This window comes from Calidris pugnax, unplaced genomic scaffold (assembly GCF_001431845.1).
Source record: "Calidris pugnax isolate Ruff unplaced genomic scaffold, ASM143184v1 scaffold8, whole genome shotgun sequence".
Taxonomy (NCBI): Eukaryota; Metazoa; Chordata; class Aves; order Charadriiformes; family Scolopacidae; genus Calidris; species Calidris pugnax.
This window is the reverse complement of record NW_015090830.1, coordinates 9,021,896-9,044,787: the sequence shown is the minus strand read 5'-3', so window position 1 is coordinate 9,044,787 and position 22,892 is coordinate 9,021,896. Positions and strand designations below refer to the sequence as shown.

The window sequence follows — 22,892 nt, the reverse complement described above, 5'->3', positions numbered from 1 at the left end:
ATCATCTCAGGGCACTTTTTCTCAGGAAGTGTTCTAACAACAGCTACCTAACATACAGTGTTCTTTCTATCTGCATAGTCTTTGTATTCCTAACCAGGTTGCTTTCTATGTCACAGTGTTTTGCATCTGTTTTGTATCACACGGTTCTGTACAGCAGCCAGGATGCTGGACTCTAGGCAGTGAATGCCTTTCAACTTATGTTGTCTCTTCTCTGTTTAATTTCAGGCTTTGGTTACTATGTACAGTTCGGAGATGAGTTGCTGGAAACTGCTTGTCTGTATAAGCAACTAGAGATATAAAAAGCAAGTCAAGAAAAACTGTAGACTCCATTGCTGACCAGCTTGAAGAGCATCAGCAGTGGAGAACTATGACAATACAGCAAGTCCTATTACTTCTGCTGCTCTGGATGTGGTTGCCGCATCCCTGCCATCCAGAAATGCTATTCAGAAGGACTCCAGACCTCAGACCCAAAAGCTTTGGAGGACGTGCATCTGGGAATGATGGAAAAGCAATTCACCGCCAGAAGCGAGGCTGGATGTGGAACCAGTTTTTTCTTTTAGAGGAATACACAGGATCTGATTATCAGTATGTCGGCAAGGTAGGTTTCTTATTAAGTTTTCTGAATAATTGTCAAGTTTATTTATCTTTCTACAGAGCCCTAGTTTCTGTGTTTTATTCTAATGCATAAGAAGCAGATTTGCAGGCAATATATATATTGTTTGTCCTGCTAGAATCACTAAATTAGTGTTGTCAGTTAAAGTTATTAAAAAATAGTTGAATGAAACAAATGAAGACATCTTTGAAAAATTTGTTTGCTTTAGCACATCATTCCTGCCAGCAGTTCACCCAGTCTCTCTTCTGTATCAAAACATAGTATTTTGTAATTCATTATAAAATTACTTTCCAACTCTTTCTCTTTGAATATTTCATGCTTCATACGAGATAATGCATTCTTTTTCTATGCTTATATTTGAAGAATGTAACATATTTTGAAGAAAAAAATATTCTTCCTCTTTAAGTCTCCCTGATTTTCAATAAACTGTGTGATAGAAATTAGGTGGTAGGGAAATGAACTACAATAGAGTCAGCAGAACTGCACATATGACTGTGCAGCATACTAGATGCATACTTAAAGGACAGTAGAAGTGTCCTTTAAACTATTTTCAGTTGCTGTTTAGGTTTGCCATGTGATTTGTTGAAAATAAATATTGAACAATCTCAGCCTCCCCTCATAAGAAAAATGCTTCAGTCCCTCAATCAATTTAGTGGGCTTTTGCTGGATTCTCTACCAGAGCTCTGTTATCTTTCTTCTCCTAGGGAGCTCAGAACTGGACACAGCACTCCAGATGTGTCTCACAAGGGCAGAGCAGAGAGAAGGGATCATCTCTCTTGATCTCCCAGTGATGCTTTTCCAAACGGAGCTCGGGGTCCTGTTGACCTTCTTTGCTGCAAGGGCATGTTGCTGGCTCATGGTCAGCTTGCTGTCCATGAGGACTCTGCAAATCTGCTTTCCGGCCCACTGGTCCCCAGCACATATTGGTGCATGAGATTATAGAATGATTCTTGTAAGGAGTAAGAATGCTGGTGTGTTTGAGAAAGGAAATGCTTATCAAAATTTATGAAACGCAAATACTATGTAAAGATTTAAGAGTGCAAGTTTATGAATGAGTAAACTGTGCTTTTGTTTCGACTTTTTATTTGTTGCTTTGAGCCTGTGATTTTAGCACTAGTATTTGAATGATACAGCCATTTCCAAAGCACGTTGAAAGCTTTGTAAATAGTTCTTATATTAATTTCATACACTTATAAAGTCATGCATCCCAAGTATTCCAAAGAATCTAGGCCAGTTCCTCATCCAGCCCAACCTGATAGCTTATGAAAATTGACCTTGCCCACCAAATTAGAAGTGTCACTGTATCACAACACTATGTTACTGTATTTGGAAGTGTATTGCTTCCAGAAGTCCCAGGAAATAAATAGTTTTTCATGGCACCCTGAATTTCAAATTATTTAGGTCCTTCAGAAACCTGGTTATTACTTTTTAAATTGCATTATTTTTTAATATTTATGATCCCAAATCCTAAAGTGTGAGAGGTGTTACTTAATATTTTTCCAGTCATGATGAGTAAGGGAGACTCTTTAGAGGGGAAAGGGTTAACATTTTTACAGGCTAACTCCTCTGCATTAGACAGAGAGATACTGATAAACTGAACCACTTTGGCTCAGAGAAAATGAGTGTTTGCAAATGGGAAGTGATAAGTAAAGGTAAATAAAATGGCAAAAAAAGAGTATAGAACTGAGAGGAAACTTGAGAAGCAGTTAAGACTGCACTTTCACCTTTTTTTTTTTTTTTGCTCTGCTTAGACCAAAAAAGTTGTTAATTTGAGAAAGCAAATTTAAAATTAGCGTGAGTATATAAAGTTGCCTTATAATAATTTTCTGACAAGTTTGGGAAAAGTGTAAACAACACATACAAAATGAAATAGCATTGTATTTGCACAGACGGAGCTTTACACAAAGGAAGCAAAAGGAAAGCTAAAATCTTATTTTAATGCTAATTGCTAAATTACATATAATAGATAATATAAATTGATATAAATTTAAATAATAATATAAAATAATATAGTAGATACTATAATTATACAACTAATATAAATACATTATATAGTAATATAAATTTATATAGATTGATAATAATATGCTAAAATTGATTGTTATGCTGATTAATGTTTTAACACTCTGATAGTCCAAATTCTGAAATTACTAGACAAAAAAGCACTTAATGATCAAAGTCACAGTAAATAAACTTTATAGTAACTACCTCTGTTCCCTGGTGTTGCCCTCACCTTTTCAGAGGCCATCTGGGTTGTGTAGTCACAACATTTCTGGATGTTTCCTCTTATCTGATTTTATGCAAAGACAAAATGATTTAGATAGATGGGTGTCATAAAATGCTACCTTTCTGTTAACTTCTCTGCTATGTCTTTGGACATGGTGGTTGGAAATTATGTGGGTTAGTAAGAGCACAAGTTAGAACTCAAAGATCCATGATCAATGACTAGGAGAGAAGGTTTGTCATAGAGAGGTTTTAGTCAAAAATAAGTATTAAGTGTGATTTTTAAAATTGACAATAATAGTTAGATGATGAACATGCCAGGGAAAAAATCAGCAGAAATTCCAAAACTGACATCATCAGTTTCACCTGGGTTTGTGATTTATATCATCTTGTTTTCTGAGCTCATGATTGATATGTTTTTTCTGGTTCCTTGTCTTGCATCTATGTGTGTCAAGGAAGCTTGAAAACGTAAATATCACATTACTCTTGATTTATTCACTGTTTAAGTCATCTTGAGAAAGTTCTACGAGAATAGCAATCTATGAGTAGAGTTCCTCAAGGATCAATATTAGGAGTGGTATTGCTTACTATCTTTGTTGGCAACCTGGACAGTGGTATTGAGTGCACCCTCAGCAAGTTTGCTGATGACACCAAGCAGAGGAGGAAAGGGACGCCATCCAGAGGGACCTGGACAGGCTTGAGAAATGGGCCCATGCCAACCTCATGAAGTTCAACTAGGCCAAGTGCATGGTCTTACACGTGGGTCATGGAAACCCCAAGCAGAAATGCAGGCTGAACAGAGAATGGCTTGAGGGCAGCCCTGAGGAGAAGGATTTGGGGGTGCTGGTGGATGAGAAGGTTGACATGAGCTGGCAATGTGTGCTTATAATCCAGAAAGCCACCGTATCCTGGGCTGCATCAAAAGAAGTGTGGCCAGCAGGTTGATTCTCCCCCTCTAGTCTGCTATCGTGAAAATCCACCTGAAGTACTAGCTCTGGAGTTGTTGACACAGGAAGGACATGGACCTGTTAAAGCAAGTCCAGAGGAGGGCCACAGGGATGATCAGAGGACTGGGGAACCTCTGCTAAGAAGACAGGCTGAGAGAGTTCAGGATGTTTAGCCTGGAGAAGAGAGGGCTCTGGGGAGACCTTATAGCAACCTTCCAGTACCTAAAGGGGGCCTACAGGAGAGATGGGGAGGGAGTCTTTATCAGGGAATGTAGCAATAGGATGAGGGGTAATAGTTTTAAGTTGAAATTGGGAAGATTTATATTAGACATTAGGAAGAAATTCTTCACTGTGAGGGTGGTGAGACACCAGAACATGTTGCCCAGGGAAGTTGTGGATGCCCTACCCCTGGAAGTGGTCAAGGCCAAGTTGGAGGGGGCTTTGAGTAACCTGGTCTAGGGGGAGGTGTCCCTGGCAACAGCAGGGGGGTGGCAACTAGATGATCTTTAAGATCCCTTCCAACCCAAACCATTCTATAATATTAGGATTCTATAATAATATGATGGAAAGGATGTTTAATGAGTGAATGGCATACATAATGCAGTAACACCTGAAGAGTTTAAGTCAAGCATGCTTGTGACACGGTGGCAAAGTACACAATGACTGATTATGGACAGTCATTGGTTGCTTCAGGTCAATATTTTTTTATTATAAGAAAGAAGTATGGTCATCTTTTCCTTCATGCAATACAAAGCATCTTGAGGATAGAAATCAAAATGATATAGATGAATTTTGCATACGCAGAACCTCAAATAGTAATTACAACTGTACTTTCTGGAAAAGGCTGTAGCCATAAAAAAAAGAGCAGTGTAGGAAAGCAGACCTGTCTATGTATCACACAATTTATCTTCGAGCTATCTTTGCTAAAATATACTAGCAAAAGAGAAAAGATACTTCGACTTTCTGAGAAACAATGCAGGGATGTTCAAAAGGAAGCTTAAACCTCATATCAGAAAAGCCATTTTTTTCATATTTGGAGTTAGAGTTATGGATAATACTTCCTTTATGCATTTTTTATGTGCAGAAAGTCTACCTATGCTCCATTGTCCTTTCTTACTGTACGGAAAGCTGATTAATAATTTTTATTTCTTTCTGTTAGTATATAGTTTCAAGGACCATGTCTTATTTTTCAAATGAAGTGGTGCAATTACAAAGTATTATGCATTTTTAAGCTTGTTCTGAAAAACTGCAATTTATTTTGCATATATCCAGAAAAACACTTTTTTCTTTTAAAAGTTTTACTCTAATACTTGTAACCTAAAGGAAGTACAGCTATGTAGCAAGTGTCTTAATCCACAATCATTCAAAAATAAATTTTCTAATAAATTCTTCATCTACATTAAAGTTTATTTTCCTTATTATTTTGCCAGATCTTGCCAGTTATTTCATTCTTGCAGATAATTTTCTCACTTTGCTCTGAGAGTGACATTTTTCAGCAATTTTCATCACAGAAATTTTATTGCAAAAAGGATCAGCTGACACGAATTTTTAGTACTATATGAGAGACTGAAGTTCTTAGTTACACTGCATTGTTTTTAGTATCTCAAGAGATAATTATCATGTATTTGCACATAAGTTTATATATAATTTTGTGTGTGCCATACTAGAACTTTTACCAGAAAGGATTATCCTGGCAGTATAGGTAATTGCCTGCTTCTAAGTGCAGCCATTATCTTGTAAATATCACATTACTCTTGATTTATTCACTGTTTAAGTCATCTTGAGAAAGTTCTACGAGAATAGCAATCTATGAGTAGAGTTCCTCAAGGATCAATATTAGGAGTGGTATTGCTTACTATCTTTGTTGGCAACCTGGACAGTGGTATTGAGTGCACCCTCAGCAAGTTTGCTGATGACACCAAGCAGAGGAGGAAAGGGACGCCATCCAGAGGGACCTGGACAGGCTTGAGAAATGGGCCCATGCCAACCTCATGAAGTTCAACTAGGCCAAGTGCATGGTCTTACACGTGGGTCATGGAAACCCCAAGCAGAAATGCAGGCTGAACAGAGAATGGCTTGAGGGCAGCCCTGAGGAGAAGGACTTGGGGGTGTTGGTGGATGAGAAGGTTGACATGAGCTGGCAATGTGTGCTTATAATCCAGAAAGCCACCGTATCCTGGGCTGCATCAAAAGAAGTGTGGCCAGCAGGTTGATTCTCCCCCTCTAGTCTGCTATCGTGAAAATCCACCTGAAGTACTAGCTCTGGAGTTGTTGACACAGGAAGGACATGGACCTGTTAAAGCAAGTCCAGAGGAGGGCCACAGGGATGATCAGAGGACTGGGGAACCTCTGCTAAGAAGACAGGCTGAGAGAGTTCAGGATGTTTAGCCTGGAGAAGAGAGGGCTCTGGGGAGACCTTATAGCAACCTTCCAGTACCTAAAGGGGGCCTACAGGAGAGATGGGGAGGGAGTCTTTATCAGGGAATGTAGCAATAGGATGAGGGGTAATAGTTTTAAGTTGAAATTGGGAAGATTTATATTAGACATTAGGAAGAAATTCTTCACTGTGAGGGTGGTGAGACACCAGAACATGTTGCCCAGGGAAGTTGTGGATGCCCTACCCCTGGAAGTGGTCAAGGCCAAGTTGGAGGGGGCTTTGAGTAACCTGGTCTAGTGGGAGGTGTCCCTGGCAACAGCAGGGGGGTGGCAACTAGATGATCTTTAAGATCCCTTCCAACCCAAACCATTCTATAATATTAGGATTCTATAATAATATGATGGAAAGGATGTTTAATGAGTGAATGGCATACATAATGCAGTAACACCTGAAGAGTTTAAGTCAAGCATGCTTGTGACACGGTGGCAAAGTACACAATGACTGATTATGGACAGTCATTGGTTGCTTCAGGTCAATATTTTTTTATTATAAGAAAGAAGTATGGTCATCTTTTCCTTCATGCAATACAAAGCATCTTGAGGATAGAAATCAAAATGATATAGATGAATTTTGCATACGCAGAACCTCAAATAGTAATTACAACTGTACTTTCTGGAAAAGGCTGTAGCCATAAAAAAAAGAGCAGTGTAGGAAAGCAGACCTGTCTATGTATCACACAATTTATCTTCGAGCTATCTTTGCTAAAATATACTAGAAGACAGTAATTCTGAGAAAAGATACTTCGACTTTCAGAGAAACAATGCAGGGATGTTCAAAAGGAAGCTTAAACCTCATATCAGAAAAGCCATTTTTTTCATATTTGGAGTTAGAGTTATGGATAATACTTCCTTTATGCATTTTTTATGTGCAGAAAGTCTACCTATGCTCCATTGTCCTTTCTTACTGTACGGAAAGCTGATTAATAATTTTTATTTCTTTCTGTTAGTATATAGTTTCAAGGACCATGTCTTATTTTTCAAATGAAGTGGTGCAATTACAAAGTATTACGCATTTTTAAGCTTGTTCTGAAAAACTGCAATTTATTTTGCATATATCCAGAAAAACACTTTTTTCTTTTAAAAGTTTTACTCTAATACTTGTAACCTAAAGGAAGTACAGCTATGTAGCAAGTGTCTTAATCCACAATCATTCAAAAATAAATTTTCTAATAAATTCTTCATCTACATTAAAGTTTATTTTCCTTATTATTTTGCCAGATCTTGCCAGTTATTTCATTCTTGCAGATAATTTTCTCACTTTGCTCTGAGAGTGACATTTTTCAGCAATTTTCATCACAGAAATTTTATTGCAAAAAGGATCAGCTGACACGAATTTTTAGTACTATATGAGAGACTGAAGTTCTTAGTTACACTGCATTGTTTTTAGTATCTCAAGAGATAATTATCATGTATTTGCACATAAGTTTATATATAATTTTGTGTGTGCCATACTAGAACTTTTACCGGAAAGGATTATCCTGGCAGTATAGGTAATTGCCTGCTTCTAAGTGCAGCCATTATCTTTGATGGGGTACAGAGCAGAACACATCAACCTCACTTAGTTCCTCTCAGTTCGAGAACTCCAACACAGACAGAATTCCGAGGAAAGGACTTGGAGTATTAGCAACATATACATAAATTACATAATTTCAAGAGCAATGGTTACTGGTTCATAGCCTATCTTTTCTATTTAGTTACTGTGTCTATTGACATTGTGGACAGTATACCACAGAACTGGTACCTGAAGGAAGGTCCCACATACTTAAATTGATAAAGACTAAAAAGACATCTATCCCAAAAAGTGGCATTGCTTTTAGACACTTCATCAAGAGCGTAATGTGTAACAAAAGTGTGAACGGAGCCCAAGACAGCCCAGTCATAAAGATATGAACTATAGAAGTCTCAGATGTTATTTATGCTATTTATTATTATGTTATTTAAATGTATATGTATTGGAATTAAAGGTACTGTTTTAAGTCAGTACTACTAACATTACTTCATATTAATTAACAGTGTTAATATTGCATAGTCTTGCTTCACATAGTCCATACTCCAATGAGAAATATTTTACACAGAATTTGGCAACATCAGAAGTAAAAAGATGCATTTTCCTGAAAGTCCGTGTTCTGTCAACATAAAATGATAATGATTAGCTAAGACCAGACATAAATAGAATTGTCACTGTTTAAGACACAATCAGTTTTAAGGAAAGATTAAACAAAATAACCTCCTGGGAGAAATGAAATCCAGAAACCATCCTGGGCAGAAATCTTGAGTGGAATTTTCTTTCTAGTGAAGCAGCTACCAAAAATACTCCTTTTGGAGACAGTAATACAGAAGAACATGTTGTCTTGATTTCAAAGAGTTCACCATCAAGTGGTACACACAAAAACGTTCCCAATAAGTGTTGCTATTTTAGTGGTAAGATGAAGACATACCAAACCTTCTTTAAAACTTCTGTAGTTTGATTCCTGAAGAGTGTTTCTACCATAGCTCTTTCTTTTGTAAAGATCTTTGCCATGAGATACTAAATAGCAGGATTTTGAATTGAAGGTGCTCATATGCAGGCTCAATATTTGGTGTGAAGATCTGATTGACCATAAAATGCCTTCCCTTTCAGATGAAGGAAATCAGCTCTGTGGCACTGAATTTCTGTACAGCTTGAATTTTCAGCTAGACCAGATTCTTGTGACAGGGATCAATAAAGAAGAATGGAAAGGGAGGAAAGATATTCTGCAAACTGAATAAATAACTTGTGATCTGCTGTGTCTAGGACTCAGTTGCCAAGGTGAAAGGGGACAGTTTGTCCTTTAACAGTTTCTACTTGGGACTTTTTTTTGGTATAACTCTCCATGATGCAAAAAAATAAGTTGTTCAAAGCTGTGTGTCTTCAAAAATCTTATTTTCATTTAAGATACTGAAGTATGGTGGAATTGACAGTTGAGAAACAACATCATTTAGAAATGTATTTATCTCTCAGCAAGACTTTACATATAGACTGTGAAGAGTTATTTAAGGCAGCAATTTACAGAGATGTTATGAAAGCTTGCTTTTGAGGGTACATGTTTCGGCTTCTAGATGTTTCAGCACAGGTCAAGAGTGTCAGAAAGAAAAAGAAAATAAATTGAAACATGTTTTATTCTTTGGTTCTTTTCTACCTCTTCTTGTAGTCCAAAGCACAGGAACTCTGATGGCTTCTCAAAACACATATTACAACCATTGTTTTTCCATAATATCAGAAGCATTAAAGGCTTCTTGTAAGATTGTCCTGGAGGCTGATTGATTCTCAGCAAGTGCTGACATTAAATTCTTTCCAAGACACTGTAGGGATCAAGCTCAGTAAGGAGTTTAGAACTGTAACCAGTTAGATTCATCATTTACTTTAAATTGCAATGCATAGAGAGTTTATATTTTCTGTTTGCAAAAGGACTATTTCTCAGGAAACCTCAGCATATGTTGGAGTCTGTCTTCTTCCTTCATTAAACAGCAGCAGAAAGTACTGGGGCAAGGAGCTGACCTGGCCAAATAGTTTTTATTGCCATGAAGAATGAATTATTTTTTAGCTGCTGTACTGGATGTATCCCAACAAGACAATGGGTTTTGTTGGATGATGCAGGACAGAATTAACAGACAGTTGTTACAGAATACAAAGGCTTTGTAGTATTTACCAGTTTTTTAGTGAAAATCAAAGAAGCCACAGTTGTCATGTGTCTGAATGCAATGCTGGATATATTTGTTCAAAGGCTGTAGATGTGCAAATCTTGGAAAGGGTCAGGAAGAACAGAAGACCTACAGTGAAACTGCAGTGTTTCACAGTGAAGTAGTACTAAAATGGGTTACTGTCCTTTTAAGCTGTAGACTGCATCCAACAGAGCTGTGAGTAGATGTTCCAAGGCAGTTTTGCTCTTCTGAGGGTGTTCAGTGTAAGTATTTGTTCTGTTAAGGAAAAATGCTGGATGTGTTGAATGTCTCTCTACTTAAACAGTATCATTTAAGACCAAACAGGCAGACTGCTTTGGGGTTGTGCTTTTTCTCTGTCATGGTTTGGGCCAAGTTAGCCAATGACAAGACAACAGATGCTCTCCCTCATCTCTCCAAGGAGAAGAAGGAGAGATAAAGAGATTTATGAGTTCAGGAAAAACTAAGCTACTTTAATGAAATATAATAGAATAAAAATAAATAGATACAATATATAAAAATACATAAAAAACCTTACCAAGTTCCCAGGAAGATGCAACCAGCATGCTGTAGGAAAGTTCCAAACTGGTCTCAGTGACTGGGAACTGGATTCTGGAACACTCTGATGAGCATCAAAGGTAGACAAACTGACAAGATCCCCCCTCATTGAAGAAGGACCCCTGAAGAGGAGCCTGGCATCTTTGATCCCTCAGCTTTTATACTGAGCATGGCTGACAAGATGGAATACCCTATTGGTCAGTTTAGATCACCTGACCTGTCCAGTCCTCCCCACAGGTGCAACCCCACCTCAGGATAAGCAATTAAGTCAGCTGAACTCGGTTGCCACAGCAACAAATACAAGCAAGAGTGCCTCTCAATGAACAGGAAATTGGCTTTGCTCCAGCTCAAACCAGGATATTCTCTAAAATGGTAAAGCCAATAGGACCGTTCATCCGACCAGGACCGCCTAGTACTGCAAGAGACTTGTTTCATAACGCCAGCAGGACCTCAACAGGTATTGGTAGCTCAAACTGCCAGGTGAAACATTAGAGGAGATACAGCACACATTGGAAGGAAGGAAGGATAGACAGATAGATAGATAGATAGGTATAGGCAAGGATAGCAAAATGACATAAAAAACCCTACAAAGATTAAAAAGTAGGCTAAGTAACAGTGGTGTCATTCAAATTCTAGATTAGCAGAGAAGATGCGGTTTGGTAGAACTGAAAGGTAACATGTCCTATATTATTATAATTGTATGAGTTGGGCACCAGGAAAAGAGATCAGAGCGTGCCAATGCCGTATGGATACTGGTGGGGAAAAATTGGCTAAAAAGTACTAATCTAGTTGAAGTCAAATGGATATCTCTTCTTTATCAACTGGTATGGTGAAAAGTGGGGAAGCACCATTGTTCCAGGTTTGTATTTGCATCAGATCTTCACTGGCAATGAAGTCTGTGCCAGTTCCAGGCTCACATCATGTATTCCTGCATAGCTAATTGCCTGAGGACCTGGAGTCACATGGCAACTGATGACCTGGTGAACAAAGTGAACCATTGTCCCAAGAAGATAGAAACAGCTCTCTGATACTACAAGACTCTGAGTAGAGAAGCAAGACAAACCACATAAAAAAAGAACAATAAGATGATAAATTGCTTAGATAGATATATTTATGTCTTAAGTAGGCACATGGAAATGTGCTTGTAGACAATAGATGGAAGTTAAACACTTTCCATGATTTTTTTCACTTCTATAGGTACAGTTTTACACATACTTTGCATAATTTTTAAAGTCATGATAACTGAGAGAGTTATAGTGAAGGAAGTGGGACATCATTTCTAGAAGTTATATTTGCTCAGCTTTTAAGCAAATACTAATTTGATAGTCTGTTCTTATTTCTCCTTGGCCTCTATAGACCGTAGAAATAAATAGTATTGTATTTAATAAGTTTAACACTGTTAAACTTGAAATTCAAAGCATGGAAGCTGCATTAGATCCAGAAAAACATGAGGTGGTTTGAATCATTATCTTTTTCTTAAGGAGAAAAAGCTAAAACTGTATGCCATTTCTTGTAGGAGGTACAAAGCAGAGGAAAGTGCTCATTGAAATAGATCTTAAATTCTGCTGAACTGAGTTACTAATCAATTGAAAATTAAATGAACTTTCTAGTTCTTCCTGATCAAAATGACCCTTCACAGGTATTTAAAAGCTTTCTGTTTCAAGCACAGCTTTTGTGCCTGAAGTTGTGGCGTGCTTAACTTCTGACGTAAAGCACCAAAAATGTATTTCCTATTTGCTATAGTATATCACGGGCAGCGTTTTGCCCTTTCTGAGCCAGGCTTTCCCCGCGGCGCCCGCCCGTGGCTGAGGGGCTCAGCTGTGCCCTGCGGTGGGGCCGTTGGAGCCGGCTGGAACCGGCTGTGTCCGGCACGGGGCAGCCCCGGGCCCGCACCGCAGGGGCCGCCCAGCCAGGCCTCACCGATGCCGGCACGAGGGCAACCTGCACCCTACATGATAACACACTTAACTAATGTATTTTAAAACGTTATTGTTTTATTTCCTTTTCCACGTGTGAATAGAAGTCTATGGTTTAGAATCATACGCTATGCTCATAGTTAATTTTAATCTGCTGTGAGTACTTCACAAATAACACTTGTAAAGCAATGTGGGGGTTTCACTTAATGATTTTCTATATCCACCTAATTGTTTTTATGTGTTTACCGCTTCTATATAATACTTTTCAAGTCTACTTTGAAACTAATGTAAACATGAAGACGGACTAGTAGCTGAATATTGTTTTCTCTTTTTCTGTCAGTAACTAGAAGCTAGATCTGATGGTGTTCAGTGCTACAAGGTAAATGCAAGCCACTGGGAATGTATGAATGGTTTAATGAAAACCTGCTAGTTTTGATACAAGAGAGAAGATTATTTGACTTCTCCATTTTGCTGTTTACACACTGATACTTGAGTGTGAGCCATTTATCTGTTTGATGAGAAGTTAAGTGATAATGAGACTGTGTGGTCAGTATGGTCCCACCAGTCACTGAAGTAGGTTTCCTGCCACTGCCTTTCTCAAGCTCTGAGAATATTGTTTTAAGATGCTTGACTTTTTTTTTTTTTTCCCCTTAATTATCCCAATAGCAGTGATATACCATTTTGAAAAGTGATTTCTAAAACAGACAGTTGCATCCTGTGCAAGCACAAAGTGCAATAGTATTGCTCAGTTGTTTGGAAGATTTAGAGGGAAGACAGTCTAGCTTACAGACATCCTTCCAGTAGGTGTAAAATCACCAGTAAGATGCTTTTTGCTGCTTTCACTGAGAAGAGTTATACCTCTCTTGGGTGGTTTCCAGACTCAGAGTTTGTACCTGATTATGCATTGTACTTAAAATGGCATCAAGCTTCAAAATAGTATAACAAACAGGGAAGTAGTTTAGTCTGAACTCTCCAGTTCCTTTCAATTCATTTTTTCTTTCACATTTCAAATTGCCTCTGCTTGTCACAGAAATGTATTCCAAAAAGGTAAGAACTGATAAAACTGAAATTATTTATATTCAAAGCCATAGCTCAGGAAAGGTAGAGTCCACTTCATCACAATGCATTCATTCTCTCAAGGAATTAAACAATGTAACAGAAAAAGAAGCTTTAGAAATATTTGACCTACACTTTGTTTGAAATGATAAATATATAAATACCCAATAGTTTCAACACCAATTCAAAGGCTGATGCTTTAGGGGCTTTGTTTGTTCCTCTTGATTTTTTTTTTTTAAATCAAATGTAGATGACCTTTTAAATATCCTATATAGACAGATAGCAAGGAAGAGCCAGGGGTAATACTGAGGGAAAATCGGTGAATTGCAACAAAATGCTCATAAGGGAGAGAGTTCTAAGAAGGTAAAAGTTGATGTTTACCCTTTTAGAATGTTTTTCTGCTGATTTTTCTTATGAGTGGTTTTGTCTTTGAAGATAATTAAAACTAAGCTGAAGCAAAAAGTCTTTCAAACCTTCCAATGCCCTTTTGAGGCAGTAGGTGGCTATACAGTCAATGTATCTGAAGTCCCTGGCAGAGAGAGTAAGATTTGTTCGCAGGAGTAAGCAAACATCATTGTCCAACTAATCAGTGTTACTTCCTCAAACTAAATTATTTCTATTTCCTGAGTCTTTTAACAGCTATTCACTTGGAAGTGTTAAAGGAAGACTGCACCACTAAGGGAAAAAATTGCCCTCTAGTTTGATAATACTGTCATCTGTAGCAATTTTAAATGGGCACCCATAGATGAGTTCATAGACTCTTCAAGTCTGAGAACAGAGGCTGTCTTGTTTTAATTTTAAAGATCCAGTTCACAGAGCATCTAGTTGCCTGAAATGCAGGTGCAAGGTACCTTGCATGTCTGAACAAACCCAGCAACTTAGAAAGGTATTAATGAATAATTAGGAGGCTTGGCATGCTAAAAGACATATTCAAATGGATTGTATGCAAGCATTTACATGGAAAAGATCTATTCTCCTAGAAGCTATGCTACAGCACATGGAGGACAGGGAGGGGATTTGAGACAGCCAGCATGGCTTCACCAAGGACAAGTCCTGCCTGACCAACCTAGTGGCCTCCTATGATGGAGCAAATACATTAGTGGACAAGGGAAGAGCTATGGTTGTCATCTACCTGGAATTCAGTGAGGCCTTTGACACAGTACTCCACAACATCCTTCTCTCTGCATTGGAGAGATATGGATTTGATGGGTGGACCATTCAATGGCCGAGGAATTAGTTGGTCACATCCAGAAGGTAGTGGCCAACGGCTGAATGTCCAGATGGAGACTGGTGACAATGAAGGTTACTTGGTTACTTGTGAAATACTAAATTAATGTGACAAGTAGAATAGATGAGCTTCAGGAGAAGCTAAATGGGTATGGCCAAATAGCAGACAAATACATCTATGAAGAGACAGAGACAGAGAAGACACAGGACTTTTGTAAATTGCTGTTATGTTTTTTTACTGGCAAAATTTCACTAAACTCTCTAGTCTTTTTGTACTATAAAAAACCCCTGCCATTTATTAAGAACCGATGTGCAGGAATATGGCCACATTTTTACACAGTGATGCTACTGAGGATGCCAGGTCCACAGAGGACTCCTCAGAGGACTTAGAAATATCTTTATCAATCATCAGGATCTCTTAGGTCATTCAAAAAGGCTCTGATACATAAACAATACAGTTGGAAGATAAGGGAACTGCTCAATTATCTCTTTATTTAGGTCAGGTTATGTGACAGACCATTCTCTATGCGTCAGGAGCCGCATGTTGTCTAGTAAAAGCCAAAAATAAATGTAACAGCTACAAGACTACTGAGTGGTGTGACACTGGAAAGAGCTGTACGGGATTAATCAAGGTTTATAATTTAAGTATAGTGGTAGAGATTTCAGTAATACTGATGTATTTGCTAGGAAGGGATAATGACTTGCTGTGGAAAACAAAGTCATTGAAGGAGCAAAGGATACTATTTCAAGTCCATGTAAGAGTGTGTGCCTTTAAAGAGAACTAGGATTTTTCTAGGAATAGTGTAGAATTCTTTTTACTGCCCAAAGAAGAAAGTAGGAGCTAAGAATGCACAAGGCAAGAACTAAAGCTTCATGAAAGTAGCTTAATTCTGGAAAAAAAGATAATGCAAAAGCTCTCTGTGGTTCTATAGACACTACAAAAAGAACAGAGGGTTTTGGTATAAAAGATAAAGCAGTAATTTATGCTACGGCAAGGAAACTGAAAAAAAAACCAAACACAAAAACAAACCAAAGAAAACCCAAACACCAACATCATAACCAATATAATATATTTTACTGGAAATTAGGAAAAGGACATTCTGATGTCTTACAAATGCCAGCAAATGTCATGGAAGCTTTATGAAAACATTAGCTGGACTTATCTGCTGATTACCAGAGTTCATGTAAGTTAGAAATAATTTTTCATCAGTGATGTAGTACACAGCACACATTTTTGAAATCAGCAATTAATATTGCAAGGCAAAGTAATTACTATGGAGTACAGTTCTTAATTTGTAGCAGCAAAGATCAGGATGGGTTTTTCGTCTCCAGTAAAAGCAGTTGAGGAATACAGTTCATTGGGTTGATGGTGCTGTCTTGTATGTGTACACACATTACGTGTAATGATTTGTGCCAAGATCTGTTAATTTTGATATTTTACAGTCTGGTAGAGGAATAAAATATGCTGCTTTGGTAGGAGAAGTTTTAATTGAAATTTTAATGATAGCTACCTACCCAGTCTTAATACAAACATGATTAAATTAAGTTAAATTTAATTATGTAATTGTAATTCCCTCTGTAACTGAGGTACTCACAAGGTGTCTACAAGGAACTGTTGTGGATAAATCCCCCAAACCCTCTGAAGGAACTCAATATGCTGGGATTCCACTCTTAAGTAACTGTATACTAATGCATGTGATATGGGGAATAGATATGAGTTAGAGATCTGCATGCAGTTGCAGGGCTGCGTTCTTGTTGGGATTATGGAGATGTGGTGGGGTGGCTCCCATGATTGGAGTGTTGCAGTGGAGGGCGACAGGCCTTTAGGAAGGACATAAAGGCAAGACTCCCTTTATGTGAGAGAACAGCTAGAGTGCACGAGGAATAGAAGAGGAGCCAACAGAGAGTTTATGGATTAGTATAAAAGAGAGGACAGGCAAAGGTGATTACAGCATCTGTGATAGTCCACCTAACCAGGAAGATCAAGTGGATAATACCCTCTAAAGACAGACAGGAACAGTCTCACATTCACAGGCTCTGGTCCTCATGAGGGATTTCAAACACTCTGCTTTCTGTTGGAGAAACTACACAGGAGGGCATAAGCAATCCAGGAGGTTCCTGGAGTGCAGTGATGATAACTTCCTCCCTCAAGTGGACAAGAGGACAGAGACATGCTCTTTTCAGCGGTGCTCAGTGACAGGACAAGAGGTGACGGGCACAAACTGAAATGCAGAATGTTCCTCTGAAAATCAGGAAACACTTTTGTCCTGTGAGGGTGACTGAGTACTGGCATAGGTTGCACAGAGAGGTTGTGGAGTCTCCATACTCAGAGATATCCAATATTCACATCTCTTTCCAATTTACATGTTATAGTGATTTCAGATGGAAACAAAGATAATGTGTTTTTAAGTAGCCTCTATCAGTAGACAAAATGAACTGAGCATGAGTATTCTTAATGTTGTTCTGCATTTTCTTAAAAAAAATACAATGCTTTTTATGTATAGTGTAAATTGTATGTTAGGATATACAAAACCTAATGCTGTTTTAATGGTTATTTTGTTAATAGTAAGCTAGTTTAGGAAAACATATATAATCTATAATAAAAAAATCTCATTAACAAAAAAAAAAATACCTAAAATTGCTCCTTAATTAGCTCTTCGTTGTCAATAATGCAAAAAGCATGAAGATTAGTGGTGACTATTCTTTTTAAAAAAATCCAAAACTAAACAGAAAAAGCCCAAAGCTTTCAAATGGATAAAAGCTGTTCTGAATTCTTTAAGTCAAAGATATGCATAGTTTTGGTGTGTTAGGCTTCCTAGGCTATTCACCAGTGGAATAGAAAGATTGTTCTTGAAACTACTTAATCCTTTTTACAATATTTAATACAGAATTTTCTTTTAGTCTGGAGTCAGCCAGAAACCAAAAAGCATAAAAAATATGTATGGTAGAAAAAAACCCCACAAAAACACAAAAAACCAAGTCTGAGGAAAACCTTATCAGACGTATTTCCATCCTGAGACCATAGGTTAGTGTACAGAGACTACTCATAGAAATAGGAATATAGGCTTGTGCCACATCAAGCCGAGTGGAGGAGGAGCAAGAGTGTTTCTTCATTTAGTCCACTTTTTTAATGAATGGGAAGCTGAAGAGCAGACCTAAGTCAGGATATTTTCTTTTCCCTTTAACACAAAAATTCCCTTCCACTTATTAATACCCAGTCATCTGTAGTAGGTATTAAGCCAAACTGCCTGAAAGTAAGGGCACTTCAGTTTCACTGACAGTTCTCTGCTTTCTATCTTCACGTGATGTATGGACTGTATTTATTACTTTAAGATTGGAAGGGAACATGCATATTGGCTCATGCAAGAGCTTTTTGGTGTATGAAATGCAATTAGTCTCTAGTTCATGTTAGTTGAATGTTTGTGTGTCTTCTGGAGTGGAAGTTGCAACAGTCTAATGAGAACTTACATGTTCTATCTCTCTGAACATCAAAAGACCTTGACTTGAGGAAGGAGTTTGGTTATTAGCATGTTGACTCATTGCATCTATATAAGACCCTTTGCTGCTCATATGATGTGTTCTAAAAAAAGAAACTGCCTTTCTCAGCTGAAATTGTAGAAGATTTTGTCAGTGACAGGACCATCTACCTTCTTCAGATTGTGAATCCTCCCTTTAGAATAAGCTACAGTAGCGAGGAGAAGATGGAACTCTAGTGATGAAAAAATGCCTTTGCTGTTATGGTTAGTTTGTGGAAATTTAGGACCTTGCAGATGATATCAGTTGGTAGAGAAGATTATAGGAACCTGGGAAAATAATATTTCTAATCCTCTGATAGACATTGCCTTACCAGGGGTATGTAAAGGAATCCGAAAGGTATTATTAATTTTAATTCCTCTCTTACCCTTTTAAAAGATTGCTGGGAACAACAAGGAACTACTATAATCTTTCTCAATAGAAATGATAGCAATGATTTTTATCTTTTCTTTGGATAATGAATCAAGTTAAAGGAAACTAATATAATGTGAAAATGCACTGCAGAGTGGAGTTTTTAATTTCTGTTTTGCTGCTTCTCAACAAGCAAAAGAATTTAAGAGCACTCCACATCTTGTTATGCTTCCATTTTAGTTTGCTCTTCCTTTATCTTTCTTTATCTCACAAAATTTTCTTTTTGAAATGTGCCTTTTTCCTTTCACCTTTCTGACCACATCCCAACACTGGGACTAGGCAGCATCCCTTTGCTCTTCCCAGGATGCCTGTCCCTGTTTCCACTGTCTGTGCATTTCCTTCTTGCCCTTTAGTTTGAACAGTAGGTCTCAATTCAGCAAGGCCAGTCTCCTTCCTTCCTTGCCTGATTTCTTACACCTTGGGATTGAGAGCTCTCGCGACCTTAAAGATCTGCCAGCTCTGTTCCTCTTCCCTTGTACCTTACATCAGTTTCCCAGTGGTTCTATTGACTAACTCCTTGAAGAGCTGAAAATCTGCCTTCCTGAAATTCAAGATCGTGACTTTACTCTTCACCTGAGCCATATCCCTCACCACTGCGAACTCCACCAGTGCATGGTCACTGCAGCCCAGGCTGCCTCCAATCTTGATGGCACCGATTAGCTCACTTGCATTGGTTTCCATCAGGTGCGGTATCACATCCCTTATGGTAGGGCTGTCTCTTACCTGGCTTAAGAAGTTATCTTCAGTGCATTCCAGGAGTCTCCTAGATTGCCTATAGCTCACTATATGCTACCTTTCTAGCAGATGTTGGGGTTGTTGAAATCCCCCAGCAGGACAAGAGCCAGTGAGTGTGATGACTCCTGTAGCTGGAGTAAGAAGGCTTCATCAGGAGGCTCCCCAGTTGAAAAGGGAAGTATTTCTGTGGAAAAACAGCAAGAAATTCACTGAAACAAGAGTTCGTAAAATATCTGTGACAGATATGAAAACAAAACCACATCTTCACAGCTGATCATTTTGTGCAATAAAATTGCTAAATGAAACAGATGTCTCTCCATTTCTCAGCTTGGCTGACATGAATCACAGATGCCCATTAGCCAGAATAACTGTAGGAAACACATTTTACTAGAAGTAGCAGAGAAATATTTTGCAGAACTTTTTTCAATACTAGAATAAAATGACAAAACTTTGCAGTACTAATTGACACACTGTTCATGCATTTCAGAGCTGGGTAAAGATTTGGTGTTCAAGGCTATCAAGTACATAGGGCGATCTTTAGCCATCTTGATTCCTCTAATAACATCTGTACTGAATTAAGAGCTAAGAAAATTAAATGAGGCCTTCACTTTCCTTACTTATATATAATACACATTTTCACTCCTTTATTTATATCTGCAAGCCCTGTTCCTTGTAACTATAGCTCTATATTTCTTGATGACCCAAGAAGACCTTCTGAAATGTCATTCTGAATTTGAAGTCTTTCTACAATAATTGTGGACTGTTGTGTGTATAAAAAAAAATTTAATTGGATTACCAACCCAATGTGAAATTATTAGTATTTTTTAGAAAATGCAAAGTGTTATATCTTAAAGTGTTCTTCTAAACTATGCTGGTTGGTATTCCTTATGAATCTGTTACTCTGGAGTGCAACTATCAGCTCCCTAAAGGCCTTTATATGGATGTCTCAAAATCTTATATTCAGCTCCCTCTCCAGTCTTTTGGCTAATATAAGTGGGGAAAAAATTATAAAGTTTGAATTTGGCAGAGGTAAGAGTTTAGTGATTTTGTGAGTGGTGTAAAAAGAAAACTTTTTACTTCCAAATCAGCTTAGCAAGAATTTTTGACACACGCATAGCTACAGGATAAGCAATGCAAAACTTTGATAATACCTTGCATATTAAACAAATAAGTATGTTTAAAAATCTTTACATCCTGAATTGGATCTAAATGTAGTTGTTCAAAATCTTCGTCGTTTGTAGTGTTGTAGTTTTCTTCATGTACTGATTTAGTTCTGTTCGTTACATCGTGTTTGTGCTTCTAGTGCCAGGCAACATTCTCAGGCACCAGAATGCAGTTAATGGGATTGCTAAATTATTTTGCAAGTTCCTGGCTTGCTTTTGCTAAATATCACTCTCCCAAAACAATTTCCACACATGATTTGTGAGTTATATTTGTCCAGATACTATTCCTGGGAACTATTTACATGATGTTATGCTATTCTGTAGATAGAGAATTTATTAGAATAGATTTTGCCAGAGTCTGCTGATTTCTGAGTTAAAGAAGTCACCACAGCCACAATACTCTATCAACAACTTTTGTAAGAATTTAAAATACCAGATCTGACTTTGTAAAGCATATTGGAAAACTGCAATGTGTCCATTTAAATATTTCCTCTCCCCATCTTTCTTGCTTATGTGGGCCTTTATTTTTTATTTCTGGTGCACAGGTCCAAGTAAGAGCACTACTCTTCATGACTGTTGTTGAGCTCTTAGGACCAAAATGTTTTTGAAAATAAGGTGGCTTCCTAGGAAGACCTGGAGAAGAAAACAGGTTTGTGAGGAGTAGTTACACTAAATGACATTACAAAATGGACCACAATCTGCAAGATACTGTCCAGTCTCCCCAAAAGAATGTTACTTAGAAGCGTGAAAGGTCACAACTTTAGTGGGCGAACATGAGAGGTTAAAGTTCACAGTAAAAACTCATTCCCCAAAAGAGGAGTGAGAACTGCTTGAAACTTTCAGCTTTAAGTCAGCAAGAGAAATGAAATGAAAAGTATAAATATGATTATTTGCAAAAGATTTTTCTTAATATCTATATTCTACTCTTTTCATTTGGTGGAGCTTTCTACTTCTCTATTTATTATAGAATGAAATAAAGATATTAGTGAGAATATGTGTATTTTTTAAAGTAAACATACATGTATGTAATGTAAATGAAGTCTAATTTGTCATTCTTTTATAAACATTTATAGTGTTTCTCAGGACTTATTTACGAACTTAAAGAAAATCAGAAAACCTTTATACAGAAAATCAAAGTTCAGAACAATGATAGTTTTCTAAATTTCTACCATAAAGGCTTAGATCCAAGGTTCCACGTGAGCTCTTTCTGTTCCACATATTGCAAGTGTGTGGGAAACATTCAGTCTTTGAAGATGTTTCACGGCAGAGAAGTTTACTGTTTGATTTCAGCTTATCCCACCAGTCCACTGTGAATGTTTCGTTTCAGCACAAAAGCCAAGAAAAGCCACATTCAAAACCACAATAGTTGGATATGCTACCCCTGATAATGACTTTAAATGGATGCTATGGAAGACAATACCAGGGCGTAATAGGCAAAAAAAGAGAAAATGACTGCATTTGAAGGGGGATATTTATACTAAACTACCTGTATAATGTTTTTCATAATCTGAAATATCAGCTTAAATACACATAAATCCTTCACGTGACTAAATATGATGTTACTGCAGTTCTAATTGACGCTGTTAATGTGTGTTGAAATAACTATTTTTAGAAAAGAAAAAAAATGCCCTGGCTCTGTCTTAAAATTTTTGGAACATTCTGGTATTTTGAGCGTGAAAAGTCTTTATATTTGCACTTCATTTTTGTAATCAGAGCCTCTGCTTGATTTGATGCTTCTGCCTAACCCCCCAAAAATTCAAAAACAATCTAGACATTTATTGGTGAAAATAAATCTGAATGCCAGATTCTTTCAGTTAATTATGAAATCAATGAGACTGGAAGGTAATTTCCAACAAAGTGATGAAAAAATTGTCGTAAGTGTATCCAAAAGATCAAATGAACCAATGACATTACTGTACCAAACAAAGCAACAGAATTGAACGATTTTTTTTTTGCTGTGGATGTAGTAAAGTCAATCATTACGACATGTCATTAACAGATGAATTTAAGCTTTATATTATTTACATAGTGGGTATTAAATCAGTACTGAATACTTAATAAATTTGTTTCTTTCCTTTAGGCTATTTACATTAGTTGATGGAGTGAAAATGATAAAGACTTAAAATGAACTATTCTCCAATTAAGGAGAAATATAAAGAATATGAAAAAGAAAATTAAAAAAAAAATTAGTCTGACACAGAACCAGTTGTTCTATTTTCCTTAATTGTAATGTATTCTGCCATGTTCTTTATCTGCTTAGTGAATTTACAACTAGCACAGCAGGTTGTGAATTTTTAATAGGATCTCTTCAAGGAAGGAAAAGGTCAGTATTAACATAAAAATCTTCTTTAAGGATTGTGGTGCAAAGGTTTCTTAGCAGAGAACAGGTGTTACT

The 22,892-nt window shown here is 37.4% G+C and overlaps 1 protein-coding gene across 3 annotated transcripts in view; it reads left to right on the top strand.

Moving 5' to 3' along the window:
• CDH10 (cadherin 10, type 2 (T2-cadherin)) overlaps nt 1-22,892 on the top strand; it is a 96,571-nt gene that overhangs the window by 38,701 nt on the left and 34,978 nt on the right. For all 3 annotated transcript variants that reach the window (XM_014941034.1, XM_014941033.1, XM_014941035.1), the window contains exon 2: nt 226-598. In XM_014941034.1, the coding sequence (XP_014796520.1) occupies nt 368-598 (231 nt within the window). In that variant the 5' untranslated portion in view covers nt 226-367. The remainder of the gene's footprint in view (nt 1-225; nt 599-22,892) is intronic.